General features: G+C 38.8%; 1 protein-coding gene across 1 annotated transcript in view; it reads left to right on the top strand.

Moving 5' to 3' along the window:
* DIAPH2 (diaphanous related formin 2) overlaps window positions 1–23,481 on the top strand; it is a 357,022-nt gene that overhangs the window by 24,665 nt on the left and 308,876 nt on the right. The window contains exons 3-5 of the mRNA XM_081179396.1: window positions 423–599; window positions 1,763–1,867; window positions 9,336–9,356. Of these exons, the coding sequence (XP_081035522.1) occupies window positions 423–599; window positions 1,763–1,867; window positions 9,336–9,356 (303 nt within the window). The remainder of the gene's footprint in view (window positions 1–422; window positions 600–1,762; window positions 1,868–9,335; window positions 9,357–23,481) is intronic.

Genomic DNA, 23,481 nt, shown 5'->3' with positions numbered 1-23,481 from the left:
CAAAATGAGCATATTTTCTCTACTTGTCTGACTTATACAGATTTAGATTTCACTTTTTCTTAAACCAAATTCTGAGCTATTTTGAGCTATCTTGGTTGAGAATTTTGAGACTCAGAACTTAAAAGACTACACATTGCCCTGTTTTAGGGCAAGTGATGCTATGCACCACATTATTTGGACTAAAATTGCATCTGATTTAAATAGACAAATTGTACATTATATTCTGTGCAGAAATATTGCATTTTAAAGGGGAGTACACCCCATGATTAGGCAAAACAAAGCTCTGAAGTACAGTCTCAGAATTGTAGCTGTATGGCTTAATTAACTTCAGCATGATTATTAATTTTAGCATGCAAAGTGGAAGTAAATGATTTTCTCTTATATGTTACCCCTAATAGAAAGTATTTGTGTTCTTTCTGCAGCGTGACAGAATAACCAGTTTTAGGAAATCGGGCGTCAAAAAGGAGAAACTTCTCATTCAGCACCCCATTGACTCCCAGGCTTCTATAAATGAATTGCCAGTGGCTCAGCCACTATTTGATGAACGTTCAATGAATTTATCAGAAAAAGAAGTTATGGATTTGTTTGAAAAAATGATGGTAAGCTTTTTGCTTGACAAGCATGTGTTTGTATTGTGAACAATACATAAAATTAGACTTCTGTGTTATCAGTTGTCGTAACTCTGTTATTGAGCTTCTGAGCAAAACGGTTAATCCTTGCTCCAAGACCAATGCAGACACTAATTAAATAGTGAATGAGAAGGAGATAGATTAGTGTGTGAATATTTCAACATACATTTTAATTTGATTGTCCTGGATAGAGGACTGGAAGGCACGTTTCAGTTGCCATGGGGATGTTACCCCGATATTTTATTTTTATTTTTTTGGAAATAAATCAGTGGCCAGGAGTTGTAGTGTGGTGGAGATGCCTAATGAATGAACAGTATATGCAGATTACGGTTCGGAAAGCTATTGTCATCATAGAGAGACTTTTCTCAGTGTCTTTCTCAAGGTCATTGCTTGCTTCCTTACCTGGAATGTTATCATGGAAGGATGTTTGTATATGGCCTGGTTTACATGAAGCATTTTAAAATAGTTAAAATAAGCTGTGTTTTAATGTGAATGTGCTGATGCACACTGATGAAACCATGGGACCTTCTCTGCTCCTGATATTTTGTTGCCAGGGAGGAAACAGACCAGAATTAAGGTTGTTACTGCATTTGAACCTGGGCTTGTAGTTTCTTTTTTCTCCACACAAGTGGTAAGTCAATTTTTTAAAAATTGCTTACTACTTGTGGTCTGTTTGAGAAACTAAATATAAGTTTGGGTTTCAAACCAGACTCTAACCTGTTTCCTCATAGGTGCACCAAGAGAGGAGTGAAATGGCCAAAATTCCATCTGTGTGACCAGGGCACTGCATGCTCACATTAAAACATAGTTTATTTTGTTTTACTGAGATGTGAGTGAAGAGTTAGACCCCAAATTATTACTTGGGCAGTTAACTGCACTACTGGACTTGTTGCATTCTGTTGCTTAGCATTGAGCATGTGTGTATATGAGCATGCTGGAAATTGTGCATTAATGTTGTTCATATAAACAGATAGCTTAGGATGATGATGTGAAATAGCCTGTCTAGAGTAAACCAGTCATCCCTCCTTTCTCTTTAAACATAGAGCAATTCTTAGCATCTGTACTCATGAAGATTAACTGAAACTATGAAATATTAATCCAATCCTGGCAATGTTATGATTATTTACTTATAGGAAGACATGAACCTGAATGAAGAACGAAAAGCTCCTTTACGGAATAAGGACTTGACCACAAAACGTGAGATGGTTGTCCAGTACATTTCTGCAACTGCCAAATCTGTAAGTAGGAAGTCTCCCACCCTCAAAGATAGGTCAGACTAATACTCTTAACATCATCTGCAGTTTCAACTCAAATCTTCAGATTTCTGCTTCAGTTTATCCTTCCTAGAGTGCTTACAAAGCTTTCTTCATAAAATCCTTTAAAATGCCTTCAACGATGGATAAAAGCCTTAATTAGAATGTATTACATATTTCACAACTGCTTGGTAATCTAAAACATGATGCTGTCTTTACTGTAAACCATTAAGTATCCTAAATCCACTGCTCCAGAATAATCATTAGGGCTTTTCTCAGTATCTCTTACACAGTAAATGCCACAAATGTGGGAGATGCTGATAGTAATTTGAAAACAAGGTGTAAAAGTATCCTAGTTTCAAACCATGTTCTTTGGTACTGGCTGACTGTCCTAGTTTCTGTAGTTTCTGGCTTTCAAATTGATTCATTCAAAGGGCAGTTCCATATACAGCCTATTAGGACAGCTTCACTAAATTATTTGATGTAGCAAGGAACTACTGTGAAAAACGACTTTTGCTTGCATTATTATTATTGTTGTTGTTACTATTAATTAATTACATTTATATACCACCCTTTATCCAAGAATCACAGAGCAGTTTACAGTATAAAAACACAAACATAATAACATAACAAACAACACAATAACTACCTCCCTGCAGAAGTAGTGGGAAATAATAAACACCTGATGACGATGATGATAATAAAACATCACTTTAGTGACCTAGATTGAGGTTGTTGAATTCTAGTTTGCAGCTTTCCTTCCCGTGAAATAACTCGTTGCTTTTCATGGGATAATATGTATAGTTTGTTAGGTAGCCTGCTCTTCTAGGCTTTGAAATGGGCACAGTGTCACATTCCAAGTCTGAAAGTGGGACAGTTTAAGTGTCTTCATAAGAATACCATATTTGTATGTTCAATGAATGTTGACTTTCAATGAGCATACAAAGAACTCTTAATTTTTTTAAGGTGAAGTCTTATGATGCTGAAGTTCTCCGTTAATGGACAAGTGAGGAAGCATTTCCCCCCTCTAGGTATATTTCCCCGCTGATCGTTGTCTACCTCAGAGCTGGCGGAGCTACAGTGGACCAGATTGTTTTCACACACCCACACCCATGGACCAAATATGACAGGCAGTTGAGGTCACGCACCTTTTAATCACAATGACATTACCTAACCTAACTTTTTTTGCCCACACATTTTGTTGAGAAATCATGCAAAGTATCAGAGTTCTCTGCAGCAATCAGCTGAATGCTGTGCAAGACCCCACTGTAGAATGTTCTGCAAGGGAGTTTTCAGGACCCAACAAGCAGGAAATTGTTGGGTCATGTGGAGTCCTTTGTGCAGATATCTGCAGGTGCCCTGAACAGCTTGTTGATTGGGCCTGCAAACCACTTTGGCTGATCCAGGTTTTTACCTGCTGAACACCTGATGTTGTATGTCATGTAGGCCAGGTGCTTAGCTGAACTGGATTTTGTGCCCCAATGAGGAGGTCTGATGGTCTGAAGATTTCCATCTGTGGTTTACCACTTGTTCTTTTAATAGGAAAATAAAAGGATGCATGAATTTATCATTTTCACAGTATCCATTTAAAACATTTTTGAACATACATGCGACAGACACCTTTATCCTTAAATGTTACTTAGAAGTGAGTGAACAGAGATTGCTTTTGAGTAAAACTATTTAGGATCTTAGGTTTAATCCAATGTTAAAGAGATTTTATGCATGTCTTCATGCATGTCTCTTGATCACTTCCTCGCTTTCTTTTACTGAAAACATTCACAATACATAGCAGTTGCCAAGAACCACCTGAAGTTAACGTCTAATCCATTTGTTCCTTCAGCTCTTGTGGCACTCCTTTACAAGCTGCTGAATGTCAACTTAAGTCACACATTGTAGCACTATCCAGACATACTAGCTGCATGCTTTCTAATTTGCCTGGGTATCCAAGGGCAGAAATATGTTTCCAAGTGATAAGTGAAATTTGCCACTAGCCTTATTTCAGTAGAATTACATGATGTGCACGGTTTTACTTTGAAATTCCAATGAATCTTTTCCCAGTTTTGTATTCAAGTTATTGTTTATAGTAAAGTGCTTTGGGAAACCCAAGCTTGCATATTCAGTACTATTTTTCAAATACCTAAAGGCAGAAATATAATCATTCTACATAACTAAATCAGAGTGCAAAATGCAGATAACAGTGCATGAATAATCATGTATTAAAATGAAGTAGTAAATGAGATTATATTTGTGTTTGCCCAATTTGTGTATAAATGTGGAGCAGAATGGAGAGAATTCCAAAGTTGAGGCAGTGTAACAGCACACACAATCAAACTTAAACGACACATGACTAAATTTATTTGAAATAACTTGTTTTATTTGTTGATCTCAGCTGTTATGAGTGAAAATACACATTGCAGCCACTTTGTTAATTGGACACACGGGCCTCATACACATCTTTAAAAATCTGAGTTGAAGGCATTACATCTTACTCAATGTAATTCAGTTATGCAATTCACAGCTTCATTAAAACAAAAATATAGGATAATAGACTGAAAATATTTTGCTTGAACTTCATCAGGATTTAAAAGTATTATTGGTAAGAATAATGTGAAGGGTTTAAAGCTATTTTTTAGGATGTATTTGTATGGGGAAAGATCATCATCTTTAAATAATGATTAGAACTGTGCTCCTAACCTTGCATTAATATACTACTTTGTTGTAATAATTCATTTAACCATTCAAGTTTATTTTTACATAGCAGTAAAATCCTAATTGGGGCATTATTTGCTTTGTGTTGACCAACATGAGAGTAAGGACTATGGGAATGGGACTTCACTAGGATCTAGAACTCTGAAAGGTTGGGGTTCCTGATCCAGAATAAACCTTTACATGTACAACTATATAATGCCCAATTTTTAGAGACACTTATACAGTGCATGAGAAGTGAGCTATACAGTGTAGCCTTACTCCTTGCTCTCACTGGTGAACATTGGAACTAAGGATGTTGAGCAAGCTTAAGTGTGTATAAGCCAGTGAGGTATAATGGGTACACCAGGACTAGAGAGGCTTGATGAAAATCCTTCTTTGTTCACTTAAGTGGCCTTAAAGTCTAACCTTTTTATGGTAAATCAACCATATTGTTTTTTCAGGATAAATTTAGTGAATCCAATTTATTTTACTTGTACCTGCCCTTTACCCTAAGGTCCCGGGGTAAAGGTAAAGGGACCCCTGACCATTAGGTCCAGTCACGGACGACTCTGGGGTTGTGGCGCTTATCTCGCTTTATTGGCCAAGGGAGCCGGCGTACAGCTTCTGGGTCATGTGGCCAGAATGACTAAGCCGCTTCTGGCGAACCAGAGCAGCGCATGGAAACACTGTTTACCTTCCCGCTGGAGCGGTACCTATTTATCTACTTGCACTTTGATGTGCTTTCAAACTGCTAGGTGGGCAGGAGCAGGGACCAAGCAATGGGAGTTCACCCTGTCATGGGGATTCGAACCGCTGACCTTCTGATCGGCAAGCCCTAGGCTCTGTGGTTTAACCCACAGCGCCACCCGCGTCTCTTATTGGTAGCCACCTGCAAATCACTGCTTTTGTCCCCACCCCCATATGCTCCAAAGCTTCTCTTACAATAGTCAGTTTGGGGTGGATGGCAGCTCAGTCATAGAGTCCAAATTCTGTGACCTCTTCATCTCCTTGGGAGCGAAGAAAAGATCCAAAGCAGCCATTATTACTAAGGATTGTAGGAGGAATTAGTGGCGGAGGTGGGCTGGGCTAGGGGTAAGGACCCCTTACCTGCTCCACTGTGAATAATTGATCATCTACTGCTACTGTCTTCCGTGCTACAGTTTATTTTGCCTGTTCAACTGCAAATTTAGTGGTTACCTGTGCTCTATGTTTGAGTGTAATTTAGTTGCTGAGTAACCAGTAGCCTTACTACAAATGGATACTATTGCACTGACAATACAGTTTTACCTCGTGTTACGTACTTAATCTGTTCTGGAGGGCCGTTCGTAACTGGAAACTGCTCATAACATGAGACAACCTTCTGTTCAGCAAGCCCTAGGCTCTGAGTAGGTCACAACAATTTAAGATACAACATTAAAACATTCTAAAACAAATTACAAGAATAGAGTGGGTCCTAAAAATATACATCTTGGATGTCAAAGGCCAGATTAGGATAAACATGTGGTAATTATGCATGGTTATGTATCTCAGGATCGTAAAGTTAATGTTGAACACTGGATAATAAAGGTATACTTTTTCCAGAGGTTGTAGCATGGCTTTTTGTCCTGTATTAGTAAAGCAGCTTGGTGTGCCAACTTTAAGATTTATTTATTTTTAATGTCCTGCCAGTTATGTCAAAACTTAGCATATGCTTCATGTAGTTGAAATGTAAGTCTAATAAGTAACATTCTGATATGCAGCAGCTCTTCAGATGAGAGAAAAGAAAGCTGGAAGAAATCTGTACATTATCTGAACAGGGGGTGGGCAGGGGAGTGGGCAGAGGATGAATAACTACAACTGTTTCTTCAAGTGCGGTGCTTTGTACAATAACTTTAATGCCAACTTTGCTTTAGAAGGGAGAAAGCACACACCATTTTTTTAGTAGTACACAAGAATAGTTAGTATACCAAACACATTTTTCAGAACTTGGTGCTAAACCAAACTCTGCCAGCCAACTCTAGGCCAAGAAAAGTGTAGCTAGAGGGGGCAATATTTATAGCAAAATCTCAGCTGTAAAGTTGTCCACAAACTGCATCTTACTGAGCAGAGTACTGTTTGAAAAACAAATGAATACGTGTCAGTGAGGTGCAGTAACTTGCCATTATTTTCCACTGTGACCTTGATCTTAAGGAATTCAAAAACATTTCTTTGATAGCCAGGACAGGTGTTGGTACCAGGGGTCCTTGGGCAGCTGTTGACACCCCATTTCTTACAATTGCCCCCTCTCTATCCATGCTGGGTGATTGGATCTGTGAACCACTCACCATTTTAATTATTTACAGTTATGTTTACATACTTGGTGTTATGGAAATTAAAATAGCCACCCACACCCCACCCCGTGTTGCTACATACTTAAAAAACGTGGGGTGGAAGTGCAATTTGCATATACTAATTTATATGCCTTTGGGAAACAAATGTGGCTAGCAAGGGGTCTCACCAGAACTTAGCCTTGCATTGCACCCAAATGACATATATGCACAGTTGAAACAAGACATCTCAAAACATGAGGGGAAGGTGCAAGAGATACATAGCCCACTCTCAAAGACCTGTCATCCCACTGCCCATCAACCTCTACAATCCCAGTTGGGTAATCCAGCTGTCTGGCACAGATTACTGTTAACTGTGACCCTTACTCTTGGAGCCAGCCTTATATGAAGCATGTTGTCATTCTTCTCTTACTGATAACACTTATCTGACTTTGACAGTTTGCACGATTTTATTTTAAAAAGTATGCTGATTAATCTGTTATCTCCCTTACCTGTCTCTGTTATGTGCCAATTCAGTACAGTGGTATCTCGGGTTACAAACGCTTCGGGTTGCAAACACTTCGGTTTACAAACTCCACTAACCTAGAAGTAGTACCTCGGGTTGAGAACTTTGCCCCAGGATAAGAACGGAAACCGTGTGCTGGTGGTGCGGCGGCAGTGGGAGGCCCCATTAGTGAAAGTGCCGCCTCAGGTTAAGGATGGCTGTGGGTTAAGAACGGATCTCCAGAACGAATTAAGTTGATAACACGAGGTACCACTGTACTCCAATTCATACATTTCAAAATACCCAAATAGAGCAGTCCTATTGCTACAATTATATGCAGAAAATATTATTTGAATTGTGGGTGTGTGGGTGAGTGTCCATGCTGGTATCTGATTCCCAAAATTACTGGCCTGCTAGCACAATTTGGGATACAGGAAGTGGAGAAATTATAATTTATTTTTCAGATAAATTTTACCCACTGTGCACCATAAGGTTTCTAGGTGTGTTTTCAGAATATAACTCAATATTTAAATCAGTTAAAATACTAGAGTGGGTGCTTGAGAACTGGGCATTGCTTTAGACATACTGATTTTGACACTGCTTCTATTACCTGACTATGGCTCATTCTTAGGAAATGAAAGGCATTAAAACATAGGGTGAGGTGGGAATCTGGTTTATATCAAGGGTTCAAAATAAAACTGGTGCCTTCTGCAAATCAAAAATATTACTTTACCCAGAAATGCTCTCTACGTAGTAATGTGACTTTGTGCTTTTCTGATGAGGCAGCAGGCAGGTCTACCACGAATTTCTCAGTATTGGTGCAATAGCAGTTGTCTGCGTTGACTGTTGGAATGCCTAAGTACATAGCAAAATACTGTTCTATTATTATCCAGCAGTTGTGGCCAGCTGTGTTGCACTTTTATTTAATTTATTTACGGTATTTATCTACGGCTTTTCAGGTGGTCTTCACAAAACAGTTTATATAAGATTACAACAATTAGACCACTTCCTAATTTTTTTTTTGCAGTGAGACAACTTGTTTAGAAAAGCTGTTACTGACACACACACACACACACACACACACACACACACACCCCACTTCGGGCCAGGTCATCCTGCAGACACACTTGTGGCAATTGGGGGTGGACCACTTACAGGAGCCACTATGTTTCTATAATTGTTGTAGAACATACATCTGCATGTGCCATAAGAGCTGTATATAACTACCTGCTAGATAATTATTCATTTACTGTCTAGTGGTAGTTTGTCCCAATTCAGGGTTGCATATTTTTCTTCAATCGATCCCATGTCCTTGGACATCAGTGCAAAGGAGAGATGTAGGGCAATAACTTGTCCCCTGTCACGAACCCTGAGAGTTCTAAAAACAAATTCCCAGTTTGAGATGAGAAATACATAAGATTTCATGTTGGAAAAAACATTACTCCAGTGTGTTACATTTAAGCACTTAAACATTCAGATGGGTTTCTTTAATTCAAGTGAAGTACCATCCAAATTAAAATGCTGGTATTAGAGGCATCTCCTCAATACAGTATTTTTGTGGAAAATAATGAAAGTACTGCTGGAAATTAAGTTATTTGCTGCAGTATGCCACTTTTATAAAACGATACTCAAAAGAGTATGCTTAATTTTGATGGCAGGTATTAAATGTGTGCCTAATAAATAAGCATTTTCAGTTCTTGTGTATGCATGAACTAATAAATAACATATCCCTAGCCAAATAAGCCCATTTCTTCATATTAAAACGTTCTGGAAGCACACAATTATAATTCAGTTTGTATTTTGTTTTTCAGCTTGTTGAAATGACTCTGTGAATATATTCTATGTTTAACATTAAATATCATTAACAGTTACTAACTACTAAGCTCTTGGCTACTTGTGTGAAATGCTTCAGCTTACTAATTCTGCTTTTTTTATTTATCTCTTATTACTGCTCTCCGTTGATCACTGCATGCAGATTATCGGAAATAAAGTTCCGGTGAGTACCACTGTAGTCTGTCACCACTTGCAGATCCACAATATAACACTTGGAAAAATGTGCATATTGTTTGCAATTATTGTACTTGTATTGGCCTCTTGAATGTCTCTTTGATATGTATAATGCATTTCTGGCATGCAAATTTAGAACAATAAACTTACATTAAAATGCAACTTTTTATTCCAGATTTCCTAAACAAATCTGCTTTTTTAAAGTTCAGATGCAGCCTTAAGTAGCAAAATTAAAACTTCATTGTGGCAAGTGCAATAGTTTGAAAATTGTAATTTCTATTGTCAGACAGTAATGAATTACTTCTCATTGTGATATTTGGGTTGGGGGTGTGATGTGGGCCTGAATATTGTATTCAGCATTTGCTGGGCTTGGTTACCATCTCCACCCCCTAGTATCCAGTGAAAATGGTTTTCTTGCTTCTTACTGCAGAGGGTGGGGGGGAAGTGCACACCTTTTGCATTTTTCTTACATATATATCCTAACTATCTTGCATCATGAAAGCCAAGAACCATGTGGTTCCAGATCAAAAGCCCTGGAGTGCAGCCTCTTCCTGCTGAAAGCAGAGATTGCCATCCATGCTGATCCGATCTGTACTGATTGCAAACCCTGCTGGTATTGGCTACAGGAATCTTCCTTTGCAGCCTGACTTGAGTTCAATCCAAGTTGCAAAGGAACATTTTTCTTTGCATCAACAGTCTGAACTCAAGCTGAGTGGCAAAGAAAGGAAGGAAAAGAATTGAAAGCACACTTAAGAGTTTTTGTTTCTGAAGTTGGCTTACCTATTAAAGTGTCCTGCAGGGGGTTGGGTAGTTCAGAATCTGGCCTGCTGACCGGATCCTGTTCTTTCCCCCAATCAGGATAATATATATCACATTGCTGTTTAACAGGTTTTTAAGGCAATTATTCCATGACATTATCACAACTGCCTTGGGGAAAGGAAAAAGGGAGCAAAGGAGGCAGCTAGTCAACATCAGTGCCTATTTCATCTGGACTGTCTCTTCCACCACCAAACCCCTGACCAACTGTTCATATTATAACATTCATATGTTTTAGTGTTAAAATAGTAATCTGCTTTCCATGTCTTGGCAGAAAGGTGGTATATATACTTAAGAAATAAATAAACATTAGGACTTAAATGTAAAAATACTTATTGTTTAAATCTTACTAGTAATGTCTGTTAAAGCTAGTTGTCTATAGAGCTTGCTGCTTATTGCCATTTCTTTCCTTGATATACATCCTTGGTCTAGGGTGGATTTTGGTGAAAAGTGAACACAAACAGCCCAATGCAGAAGACAATAGAACTACTGGTAGTGGAGGTAGCTATTTGAAACTAGAGCCCCATACCAGCAGAACTGCTGTAATCCTTCACTGGGAGCAGATTTGACAGTTCCTTGTCAGACATAGTGCAAAATTGAGTTATAATTTCAGTGAGAGATTTAACACAATAAAACATGAAAGTAGAACAATGAATTTCCTCAGAATGTGTTTCCAGAACACACTTCAGAAATGAAGCTGGTTTAAATGCAAACCAGGCACAAAGTGCTGCAGTTGAAACATTTTTCTTTGCTTTTGTGCAATTTGTTGCCTCTCAAAGTAAACGAAGTCTGCTTTTTTAAAAAAAGAGAGAGCAGGAAATCAAGGTTTGAAGCAGTGTTCAGTTCTTGTGTGCTGAAAGCAGGCTGAGATTTTTCTTTAGCTTCATATAGAATAGAATTGTTTTGGTTCTTTGGAACTTAAACTAGTCAAAAATGTTAGTGTTTCAGCTATTGCAATGTTAACACATATGCTCCTGCAGGTAGTAAAGTGACATATTGCAGATGAAGATTGAAGTATGTTTTAATAATTTGTATTGCAGGTTATACATTTTCATTGTAACAAAGATACATCAGTGGAACTGTCTTGAAAAATTTCAAAGCGGTTGCTTTGTTCCTCTGTTTGTATTATACTTTGTATTCTAAAATGAATAACTTAAATACTGAGCCATAATATACTCAAAAGGTAAATTATTTCACATTAATATAAATATTCTTCTTGCTCTATAAGAAGAGTTTCTGTCCATTTTATAGTTCATTACAGATAAGCAACTAAAAGAATTGACTGTTGAATCACCTTTCATGTTCTCCATCGCAGAATATTGTATTAAAGGAAACAGAAACAAGCTTTAGCACTTTAAATTAGCATGCCTATAGCAAAAGAAGATGAACAGAGTAATGCTGATAGGTTGCTGCAAGCAAAAAGAAATTGAGAGACAATAATCCTGTTAAGAATTAACCACTATGAACTGTGGTTAGGAATATTCAGGTGAAAGGCTTTGAAAATGGAGTTTGAAAGCCATCTCTGAAAAATAGCAGTTTTAAGAGAATTCAGATAGAAGATACCATAGAATAGAGCTTTCCAAACTGTGCGCAGGACATGTTAGTGTGTTGGCTGCAGTGTGTAGGTGTGAACATTTCCCGCATTCCTCCCAGGGCTGGAAAGGTGTTAGTCTAGCCTCTGGTTGGCTAGTAAAACTGAATTACCGTGTCACAAAATCATGCATGTCTAAAAAGTGTGTCACCAACATGAAACATTTGGAAAGCTCTACCATAGAATTATCACTACATACTTTAGCTAGTGCCGTAGCTGTAGTTATTGGGAGGGTGGTATTTGCCTATGGAGGAACCTTTCCTGATGCCCTGTTTCATACAAACATGCATGCATGACTTCGGATAGTGGTTTTTCAGAAACTGCCATGTTACATCATCTTAGTTAATTTACATATTTCAAAATATTGGTTAAATTTAATCTGAGGGTAGGTGGAAGAGTGGAATTCTAGTTCTGAAATGAAATCCTCTTCCAGTTTTTGATTTTGCCAAAAGGTTTAGATTTGAAATACTTGAGAGTGCTTAAATCCCAAAGAAATTCAAGAAATCACCAGATACATAAAATAATTCATTACTTCCATGAATTATTTTATGTATTTGGTGATTTCTTAAATAAACTGTTTCCAGAGTTTATTTAATCATTTTAAAGGGCACATTTCATTAAACTGTAGCATAGATTTTTCTGGTACTAAAAGCTTTATATAAAAATTGTCATGGTTGCCACTGTTGGGTAGTATCTGGCATTACTCCCTAAATACATTTTTGAGTAAGAGTAATGTGGACGGACAGGTGGCATGGTTACTTGTAACAACAGTACCTCTTGTCATACATAGTCTATGTAGATATGCTTCTAGACCTACAAGATGTGATGATGCCAGCTCTTATAAGGAAGTTTTCATATTATTGTGTATTTGAATTATGGATTGATTTTGTAGTTGTAAATTGCTCAGAAGCCATTTTGTTATATATGTGATATATAAATTAATAAATAATAAGGTACGCAATCAGTGTTAGGCTCAAAATGGACCTATTTCAGACTTACAGTGGTTTGAATTGGGCTTCAGCCATTGCTTAATTAGCTAAATCTGGCTATTTTGTAAGTTTGACAATGTTGATGGCATTGCTGGGAGCTGTATAAATGAAAAATACCTTGATCTAGCATGTCTAACTGCTTAAAGAGACAGAAGAAGGATTAGTGTGCTTGGTGTGGTCCCTGATATAATTAACTACCAAATACATAGAAATCCTGTTAGAGATGCTGTGGGTGAAAAGAAGTGTGAAAAATATCTGACCTGTCTTCATTAAATTCAGGCAGAGACCATATAGAGCTAAGGAGCTTTGGGAACTGCCTATTAATAATAAACAGTCTTCTGAGATAAGCCAAGTTCCTGTGACTTACCAAAACCACAGTGATAATTCATTCTCTTTTGATAAAGAGATGTTTGTTCATTCTTCAAGATTTTGAGCATCATAGCCTTAAAGACTGATTAGCTGATACTTCAGTGCCAGAATACTGCTTGAATTACGTATTTTAGCTGATATTTTTCAGCAGTAGTACCACCTAAATAGATGGAATCTGTCAAGAGCTCTATATTATAGTTTTATTGTACAGTGAATGAGGCATGCACTCTAGCTGTATTTGAAACCAGATAAAAGAACTTTGAATCAGAGGGCAATAATTAAATTGTGCAGAAACATTTTTCTTAAATCACTAATTTTACTGTCGCAAATCTGAGTCCCCCCCATTTGTTCATCTTTCATTGTCCTTTATTTGGGAAGAATAATAAAGAGGAAAATTAAGTCCCAAATGAGTCCATCATATTGATGCATTGCACAATTAACACAGATAAGGTAAAAGAATCATAGCTACAAATAGGGAGTGTTTAAAGAAATGGTGACTTCATAGGAGTGATTCCTGTTTTGCACCAGGATTGCTGCTGTATCTTGAAAAAAGATGCTGCCACATTGGATTCTTTCACTACATGATGCCAGTATGCCTTTGATTTGCCACCACAAATTCTAGGTCAGGAGAATTGCCTTGGCAGAGTAAGGACAAACAGGAATTCCTTGATGTAGCCCACACTGTTTGGGGGCATTTTAAATCTCCATTATCCAGGAAGAATGGTCCATTCCCAAAATCTTGTTGATTAATGAAAAGGAAAAGGGGTGGTGGTGGGGAACCATACCATTTTCACCATCTTGTAATTTACAGGGTAAATTGCCAGAAAAATGCAGTTGAATGATAAGACTTAAATTTTTTTATAGTGATTTAATGTTTCTGGGCCAGAACCCACTACACACATGTGTGTGTGTAAATTTGGAGTTTAATTGTAATGGACTGTAAAAGTACAGTCTGTGATAAATGAATTAGAATTTAAAAGTAAACAAAGTTACCCTGCAGAACAGCATTGATTGGTGAGTCATCTTCACATAAGAATAAACTTAGCATTGCTGAATAATTTAAGGTAATACAGTGGTGCCCCGCAAGACGAATGCCTCGCAAGACAGAAAACCCGCTAGACAAAAGGGTTTTCCGTTTTTGAGCTGCTTCGCAAGACGAATTTCCCTATGGGCTTGCTTCGCAAGACGAAAACGTCTTGCGAGTGTTCCGCTTTCCCCCTGCTTTCCCCCCTTTTTCTAAGTCGCTAATCCGTTAATAGCCTTTTAGCCGCTAAACTGCTAAGCCTTTAATAGCCGCTAATCCGCTAAACCGCTAATAGCGCTAATCCGCTAAGCCGCTAATAGGGTTGCTTCGCAAGACGAAAAAACCGCTAGACGAAGAGACTCGCGGAACGGATTATTTTCGTCTTGCGAGGCACCACTGTACCTTTAGGTGGAATAGGAAGACTCTGAAGGCAGGAAATGAGACCCTGTGGTCATTCTAGATGTTGTTACTCTCTGATTACCAGCAGCCCCAATCATCATTGCTAATGGTCAGGAATGATGGGAGTCCTAGTCCCACAGGTTCCCCAACACCACCTTAAGGATTGTTAAATGTAGCTGATGGATGAAGCCCTCTTCAAACCTGGAGAAAACAATAGTTTTAGGAAAGCTGAAGCTGGTATGGTACAGTTATTATGCATAGCACACATATTCTCTTTCTTTATTTTTTCCTATCAGCTCTTCTCCAATAGATTTTCCAGGTTTTTGAATGTATTCAGAATGTATAAAATCTGTTTGCCCATACTACAGTAGGGCAAAATAAATGGCAATGTTAGCATAATAGTAAACTTAATAAGTTTTCAGCTTTTTAATGATAGAAATTTAGGTGGGTGGGTGTAGGAGTGGACATTTAGTGAACAGGCCTCCCATCTGGACATAATTTTAGCACAAGGGTGGCTAATCTGTGACCTGCATTTGGCCCACCAAGCCATAGGAAAGGACATAACAGGCCCTGCAGCTGTATTTCCCAATCTGATAAGGAGATAAAGCTTTCTACCTACTCTTTTAGGGAGTCTCCCTAAAGAGCAGACAGAATGGTCTTTCCTCCTCTGAACTTTGAACTAGGCAATTCTATGCTAAGACTGGAAACAAAGTTTTTCTGTTTTTTGTTTTTTTTTAAAGACTAAAATGTATCATTTCTACCCCTGAGCTAAGAGCATGGGGTGGGAAGAAATGCTGCCTTTTATTTTTCATGGAAACATAAGTGTAAAGCCATCTCAGTGGCTGCAGTGGAGCGGTCTGAAAATGCTGATAGTATGTATGTGTGCATGTATGCGAGAGATCTGTGTTCCTGTATGTGCAGTTTGCATGCAAATGCATACCTAGGCTTCCTTGTGCTCTCAGCAATAGCCGTTTCGGCACCCCCTGCCCGCCTCTTATGCCCTTAGCTAGGAGATGTAGCCAAATCACCACTGTCCCTTGTGCCCTTAGCACTCTCCAGCTATCTGTCTTTCTTCCCTCTGTGCCCTGCTGGGCACTCTGCTCACATTTCTAATAATGCTGCTGGCCAACTGGGGAGGGGGCCCTGCAGGGCTGTTGTAATGACCCACACCAGTGGCTGAATTTTACTGCCAAGGCACCCAGAGGAGCCTGCATACTTTGCCCAGCTGTCCAGAGCAGCAGAGGAATGGCCCGGGGAGCAAGCTCATACCTATCTGAGGCAAAGAGGAGAGGTTTGATTTTTGTACCTCTCTGGACTGCATCTTTGACAGGCCAGCCTAAGTATGCCCCTGTGTACAAGCAAATATTGGTCACACACACCACAAGCCATCAGTGTTGTCCTTGTACCAAAAAAGGTTAGCCATCCCAATTTTAAAAGTTATTGTGTACTGCACTGATAATCTTCTGGAGAGTTCCTCTTCTAACCAGTACCCCTATCCTTGAGTGTCTTGTGGGCAAATGCAGATATTATAAGTAGGTATAAATTTTTGTTTTTCCAACTACCATATAGCAAAGCAATAGGATGTTAATGCTATCAAGTGATATTGGTCTAATGAGCTTAGAGATCTGTACTGATCTCAACTGTTGAATCTCTAGCCTCATTAACCTTTCAAGACTGACTGTTCATTAGTAGCTTGACCAAGCAACCAGGCACTTAAGGATTGAAATTTTACTGCCTTTGTATCTAAAATCAAGCCATACAGTGAGGGGGGAAAGTATTTGATCCCCTGCTAAATTTGCCCATTTGCCCTCTGACGAAGAAATGACCAGTCCATAATTTTAATGGTAGGTTTATTACAGCTGTGAGAGATAGGATAACAACAGGAAACCCCCAGAAACCCAGAGGACAAGAGGTTAAATACTCACTCCCACCTCCAGCACCATTTTGCCAGGACTGGTCCATGACATTTTGTTTCCAGAGGCAAAGATGAACATGAAATATAGGGAGCTAGTTTATACCAACATGATTGGTCAATCTAACTAAGTTTTATCTACACCAACTGGCAGCTGCTCTCCAGAGTTTTGAGGTAGGGGTGTTTCCCAGCCTTACCTGAAGATGCTGAGGATTGAACTTGTGACCTTTTGCAAGCAAATTAGGTTTCCCAACACTGAATATCACCCCAAATACACCACACTACATTCCACATACAGAACTTGGCAACTGAAACTTTGTTGTTGTTGTTGTTTAGTCGTTTAGTCGTGTCCGACTCTTCGTGACCCCATGGACCAGAGCACGCCAGGCACCTCTGTCCTCCACTGCCTCCCGCAGTTTGATCAAACTCATGCTAGTAGCTTCAAGAACACCATCCAACCATCTCATCCTCTGTCGTCCCCTTCTCCTTGTGCCCTCCATCTTTCCCAACATCAGGGTCTTTTCCAGGGAATCTTCTCTTCTCATGAGGTGGCCAAAGTATTGGAGCCTCAGCTTCACGATCTGTCCTTCCAGTGAGCACTCAGGGCTGATTTCCTTCAAAATGGAGAGGTTTGATCTTCTTGCAGTCCATGGGACTCTCAAGAGTCTCCTCCAGCACCATAATTCAAAAGCATCAATTCTTCGGCGATCAGCCTTCTTTATGGTCCAGCTCTCACTTCCATACATCACTACTGGGAAAACCATGGCTTTTACTATACGTACCTTTGTTGGCAAGGTGATGTCTCTGCTTTTTAAGATGTTGTCTAGGTTTGCCATCGCCTTTCTCCCAAGGAGCAGGCATCTTTTAATTTCGTGACTGCTGTCACCATCTGCAGTGATCATGGACCCCAAGAAAGTAAAATCTCTCACTGCCTCCATTTCTTCCCCATCTATTTGCCAGGAGGTGATGGGCCCAGTGGCCATGATCTTCGTTTTTTTGATGTTGAGCTTCAGACCATATTTTGCGCTCTCCTCTTTCACCCTCATTAAAAGGTTCTTTAATTCCTCTTCACTTTCTGCCATCAAGGTTGTGTCATCTGCATATCTGAGGTTGTTGATATTTCTTCCGGCAATCTTAATTCCGGCTTGGGATTCATCCAGCCCAGCCTTTCGCATGATGAATTCTGCATATAAGTTAAATAAGCAGGGAGACAATATACAGCCTTGCCGTACTCCTTTCCCAATTTGGAACCAATCAGTTGTTCCATATCCAGTTCTAACTGTAGCTTCTTGTCCCACATAGAGATTTCGCAGGAGACAGATGAGGTGATCAGGCACTCCCATTTCTTTAAGAACTTGCCATAGTTTGCTGTGGTCAACACAGTCAAAGGCTTTTGCATAGTCAATGAAGCAGAAGTAGATGTCTTTCTGGAACTCTCTAGCTTTCTCCATAATCCAGCGCATGTTTGCAATTTGGTCTCTGGTTCCTCTGCCTCTTCTAAATCCAGCTTGCAATTCTGGGAGTTCTCGGTCCACATACTGCTTGAGCCTTCCTTGTAGAATTTTAAGCATAACCTTGCTAGCATGTGAAATGAGTGAAATTGTGCGGTAGCTGAAACTTACTTCTGCATTAATCACACAGCTGGAGACAGCATGCAAACCTAGCAGGCATTTGGTGTGGCCATAGCTTCCTCATCCCTCTTCTACAGAAATCTTACTCTAATCACTTTCTCTAAAGTGGAGAATATGTGTAAGCGAGAATATTTGCTCCCCTCTGGAGAGAGTGTATATAAAGCAATGCAAAAGCAAAATGCTTTATAAAGCACTTACAGTGCGCTGAGACAGGATCACTGACCTTTATTTGTAACAGGCAAAAAGTAGATCAAGAGAATAAGGAACACAGAGTGCTTATTATTCTTCGCTTAGCAGAAATTAGAACATCTAAATTTGTATAGTATTTCTTTCTAAATCCCCAATAGGGATGGAGCCAGCTCTACTGAGGCACCATGGAATCTGCATAGACCTGAAAGAGCTGCTTCTCCCACCTTTTTGATGGGTTCTTTCCCTCTGACTGCTTCTCATTTGTTGTGGCTCCTTACTTCATTCTGCCCAGTGTCAGCCCAAAATAAAAACTTCATCTGAACTTGATACCCTTTTTTGTTTACTAATATAATTGTGCATATGCAATGCATGACAAACACATGGGCATTAAAAGCCCATTACCATAAATAGCTGCTGTATAGAAAACCACTATTTAGAGGAAGCTGGTGATCCATAATGAACTGAAAAGTTAAAAGCCTCACGGGTTTAAGTGACCGATGTAGTACCTAAACAAAACAAGGTAAATTATAGAGCTATGTCTTGTTTTGCCAGAGGAGAAAGCAATTAACAGTAATCCAAACAGAGTAGAGAAGCCAATTTTCATTGCAGCATGCTTGAGGTTGTAATGAAGCTTTATTGATTACATAATGGGTATGGGTCATGAAAATGAAATTGTGGCAGAACAATTTAAGTTGATATCTGTCGTGGTAGAAGTTATGGGAAGCTACAAGTTATGGGAAGCATGTAAGGCATGTCTATATTTTATAACATCAGTATAAAAACTCATTTGCTGTCAAATTCCCAACATAGCTGGGAACTGTAGTTCTGTGTAAAAGATATCCAACAGTATTTGCTGTTCTTGAAAAAATATATTTCCTAGTGTTCTTTGGGGAAGCCATTGTAGTTAAAATAGTTTTGGACCATTGTGTAGAGATACTGTTAATCATGAATATGACAGTTTAAGAAATCACATGTGGATTGAATATTTCTCCTGTTAAAATAATAAGATTTCAAGAACTGAAGTCTACGTTATGAAATAGCTCATTCAGGCTGTAGAGGGTACCAGGAAGGCATACGTTTGTTTTGATGAGCTTGTTTTGTTTTGTTTACCTGTATGTTAGTTGCCTTTTCCATTTTGTGCTGGATAAATTGTTGTTATTTATAAATTATTGTTATTTATTAGTTGCTTTACTCATAAAGTTCAAAGTGACTTACAGACAGAAGTAAGTCTGTAAATATCAAAACCAATCACAGTAAACACAAATATGTCTAAACAAAAGAGGACACGTTTAGCAACTCCTGTTCCAGCAAAAGAGGTCATACATACATAAAAACCCTCCACGTTAAAAGCCAAACTCCAGGCAGAAAAGAAAGTTTTTGGCTGAAATACAATAGATAAATTAATTTAATTAATTAAAATGAAGTTTTTATTCTGTATATGAAGATTAAAAGAAACTGTTCTTTGAAGGGAAAAAATGGTTCTTTTATCTCCTTTCCATGTGCATAAAGCTTACCTGCAAAAGTTTTCCCCCAAAATTTTATGAATTCTATTACTCAGTTTTATAATGCTTTGTAAAGTAAGGTTTGTGGGGAGGGGTGAGCAACTCTTACCAATGATGCAGGTTAGGTGGAGAGGGTGACTTTTTAATTATCTAGTCACATTTTAACTATGTTAATTAAAAAAGTTATTTCAGGAGAGAGAAAGTCTCCAGCAGATATGCAAACTATAAATATGGGATAAATGCAATAATGTTTACTGTATGAATTATGCAGTGTACGTTATATATATATATATAGAGAGAGAGAGAGAGAGAGGGCGCACAAAGTGGTTCAAAGTTTGAGATCTGAGGCAGATAAGATCCTCTGATCAAATTTTCCATTTGCCATAGTTTTTACTTAACTCCCTTAGAGGTTCTACTTAGACATCCCATGTATAGTATGAGAATAAGAATGCTGACCTACCTTACAAGGCTGTTGAAAATGCTAATTTCTGTGAAGTGCTTGAAATGCTTGACATTCTCTATATAAATGCTAAGTGCAACATTCACTAATATACACATTAACTCTCACTAATTTGTCAATGGTTATGGCTGTTTAAAATAGAAGAAGAGTACATTCTTCTAAAAACAAATTGAAAAATAATTTTCTTATAGCATAGTTCTGTGAATGTTTTCAGAGTGGCTTTTCTTTAATGAGAAGAAATGAAGCAGTCTAACACTTGAAATGAAATGGAAAGTAATTATGATGATGTTGACTCATTAGAAAGCACTAAACACTTCTTACCTGCTCATCCCTGGAAAGACATAGAGGCTTTATTTTGGGAGGAAACAGAATTTTTGCCTAAATAAGCATGGATACACTCTTCTACCTGAATATGTGCCAAACTGCTGAGAATTAGAATATGAATAATTAGCCACAGTGGCTGTTCAGACATAACCCTAAAATGATTTAGTGAATGTTTATGTGAATAAGCCTGTATGAGCACTGGGTTTCTTTGCTTCCTTCTTCTCTTCCTTGCATGGCTTCTGCTTTTAAACTAGTCTTTGTTCTCTGTTATGTTGGTCCTCTGAACTGTTGTTGCTTCAAATAAGCGAGGATTAAATATAGATTTGATCTGTGTTTGCATACGAAAGGTATTATATTCTGAACAAATGCTCCAGGCCCACAGTTCAGTTGTTCTTGGTGATATAAGATTAACATTGTTGGTGTTTAGTCATGTCCAACTCTTCATGACCCCATGGACCAGAGCACGCCAGGCACTCCTGTCTTCCACTGCCTCCCGCAGTTTGGTCAAACTCATGTTGGTAGCTTCAAGAACACTGTCCAACCATCTCATCCTCTGTCATCCCCTTCTCCTTGTACCCTCAATCTTTCCCAACATCAGGGTCTTTTCCAGAGTCTTCTCTTCTCATGAGGTGGCCAAAGTATTGGAGCCTCAGCTTCAGCATCTGTCCTCCCAGTGAGCTGATTTCCTTCAGAATGGATAGGTTTGATCTTCTTGCAGTCCATGGGACTCTCAAGAGTCTCCTCCAGCATCCTAATTCAAAAGCATCAATTCTTCGGCGATCAGCCTTCTTTATGGTCCAGCTCTCAATTCCATACATCACTACTGGGAAAAACATAGCTTTAACTATATGGACCTTTGTCAGCACGGTGATGCTTTTTAAGATGTTGTCTAGGTTTGTCATTGCTTTTCTCCCAAGATGCAGATGTCTTTTAATTTCATGACTGCTGTCACCATCTGCAGTGATCATGGAGCCCAAGAAAGTAAAATCTCTCACTGCCTCCATTTCTTCCCCTTCTATTTGCCAGGAGGTGATGGGACCAGTGGCCATGATCTTAGTTTTTTTTTGATGTTGAGCTTCAGACCATATTTTGCGCTCTCCTCTTTCACCCTCATTAAAAGGTTCTTTAATTCCTCCTCACTTTCTGCCATCAAGGTTGTGTTATCTGCATATCTGAGGTTGTTGATTTTTCTTTCGGCGTTCTTAATTCCGGCTTGGGATCCATCCAGTCCAGCCATTCACATGATAAATTCTTCATATAAGTGAAATAAGCAGGGAAACAATATACAGCTTTGTCGTACTTCTTTCCCAATTTTGAACCAAACAGTTGTTCCATATCCAGTTCTAACTGCAGCTTCTTGTGCCATATAGAGATTTCTCAGGAGATAGCTGAGGTGATCAGGCACTCCCATTTCATTAAGAACTTGCCACAGTTTGCTGTGGTTGACACAGTCAAAGGCTTTTGCGTAGTCAATGAAGCAGAAGTAGATGTTTTTCTGGAACTCTCTAGCTTTCTCCATAATCCAGCGCATGTTTGCAATCTGGTCTCTGGTTCCTTTGCCTCTTCTAAATCCAGCTTGCACTTCTGGGAGTTCTCCGTCCATATACTGCTTAAGCCTGCCTTGTAGAATTTTAAGCATTACTTTGATAGTGTGTGAAATGAGCGCAATTGTGCAGTAGTTGGAGCATTCTTTGGCACTGCCCTTCTTTGGGATTGGGATGTACACTGATCTTCTCCAGTCCTCTGGCCACTGCTGAGTTTTCCAAACTTGCTGGCATATTGAGTGTAGCGCCTTAACAGCATCATCTTTTAAAATTTTAAATAGTTCAGCTGGAATGTCATCACCTCCAATGGCCTTGTTATTGGCATAGTGATACTGAATTGACTTATGCATAGTCAGCTATTTTGAAAAGTTCCGTGTAAATATCCTATAGAGATCAGAATCAGAATCGTCTGTCTAATTCTTTCCATGTCTTGTAATAAGGCTTTGGCATTACCACCTACAGTATGTGATGATGGTCAAATTCTTAGATTAGATAAGCCACTCCTGCAGATTTGTGTATGTTGGAAAGCAGGTTTTAACTTGATATGATTTAAGTTAATCAATTCCAGATGAGAGGTCCATATGGCTTATATAGTGACTGCCTTTTGAGGCTTCTGGTTTTTTGTAATCTATAAGTATGGAAAATTACCTTGTCTTTTTCAGTCTTTGACTAGTTTGCTCTTACATTTCTCTGCTGACTCTAGGAGTGCCTCTTTATTAGTTTAAAAACTTGTTCACCAATGCTTGCAGCAGCATTTTTAGTACCTTGTCTGCTGCTTTCCATTTCTGGGAAACCTTTCTTGATCCCCCCCCCCTTTATACATTTTTAGCCTGGAAGCTCTGGGTTTCTCCTGTAGTGTGCTTCAAATCTTTCTTTTTATAAACCATCTTTGTGCTGCTTTCATATTGACCTTCACTCTTAAACTGCCTTCCAAGATGATGCTAGAATTATTACTTCAGTAATGCAAAGTGGCAGTGAAGAGAAACAGGAATTTTGTTATACAGACATATAATGGGGATAAAAAAGACAGTTATAGAGAAGTATGGAACGACTCACAGTACCTATACTTAGACACCACAAGCTACATTTCAGTATAAGCCTGTTACTGCTATTCAGATGTTTGCATTGAACATGTAGTTTGAATTTACTGTTCTGGAAGGTGGTAGAATGGGAAGTATTTAGGGGAGAGGCACTTCAAATCTCTAAATACAATCATTATTTAAATGTATTCACCTTTCAGATCCTCCTCTTCAAGAGGAAAGCATTTGTTATGTTTGGGATGTTCACCCTTCGGTACAGCTTTCAGTGTCAGGAACAGAAGGGGAAAGAGTTGATGTATGCATGTGAGAGTGGGGCCATAATAA

Source organism: Podarcis bocagei, assembly GCF_964188305.1.
Source record: "Podarcis bocagei genome assembly, chromosome: Z".
In the NCBI taxonomy this organism is placed as follows: Eukaryota; Metazoa; Chordata; class Lepidosauria; order Squamata; family Lacertidae; genus Podarcis; species Podarcis bocagei.
Note: the sequence above shows the minus strand (reverse complement) of the source record. Positions and strands in the feature narration are given on the sequence as shown.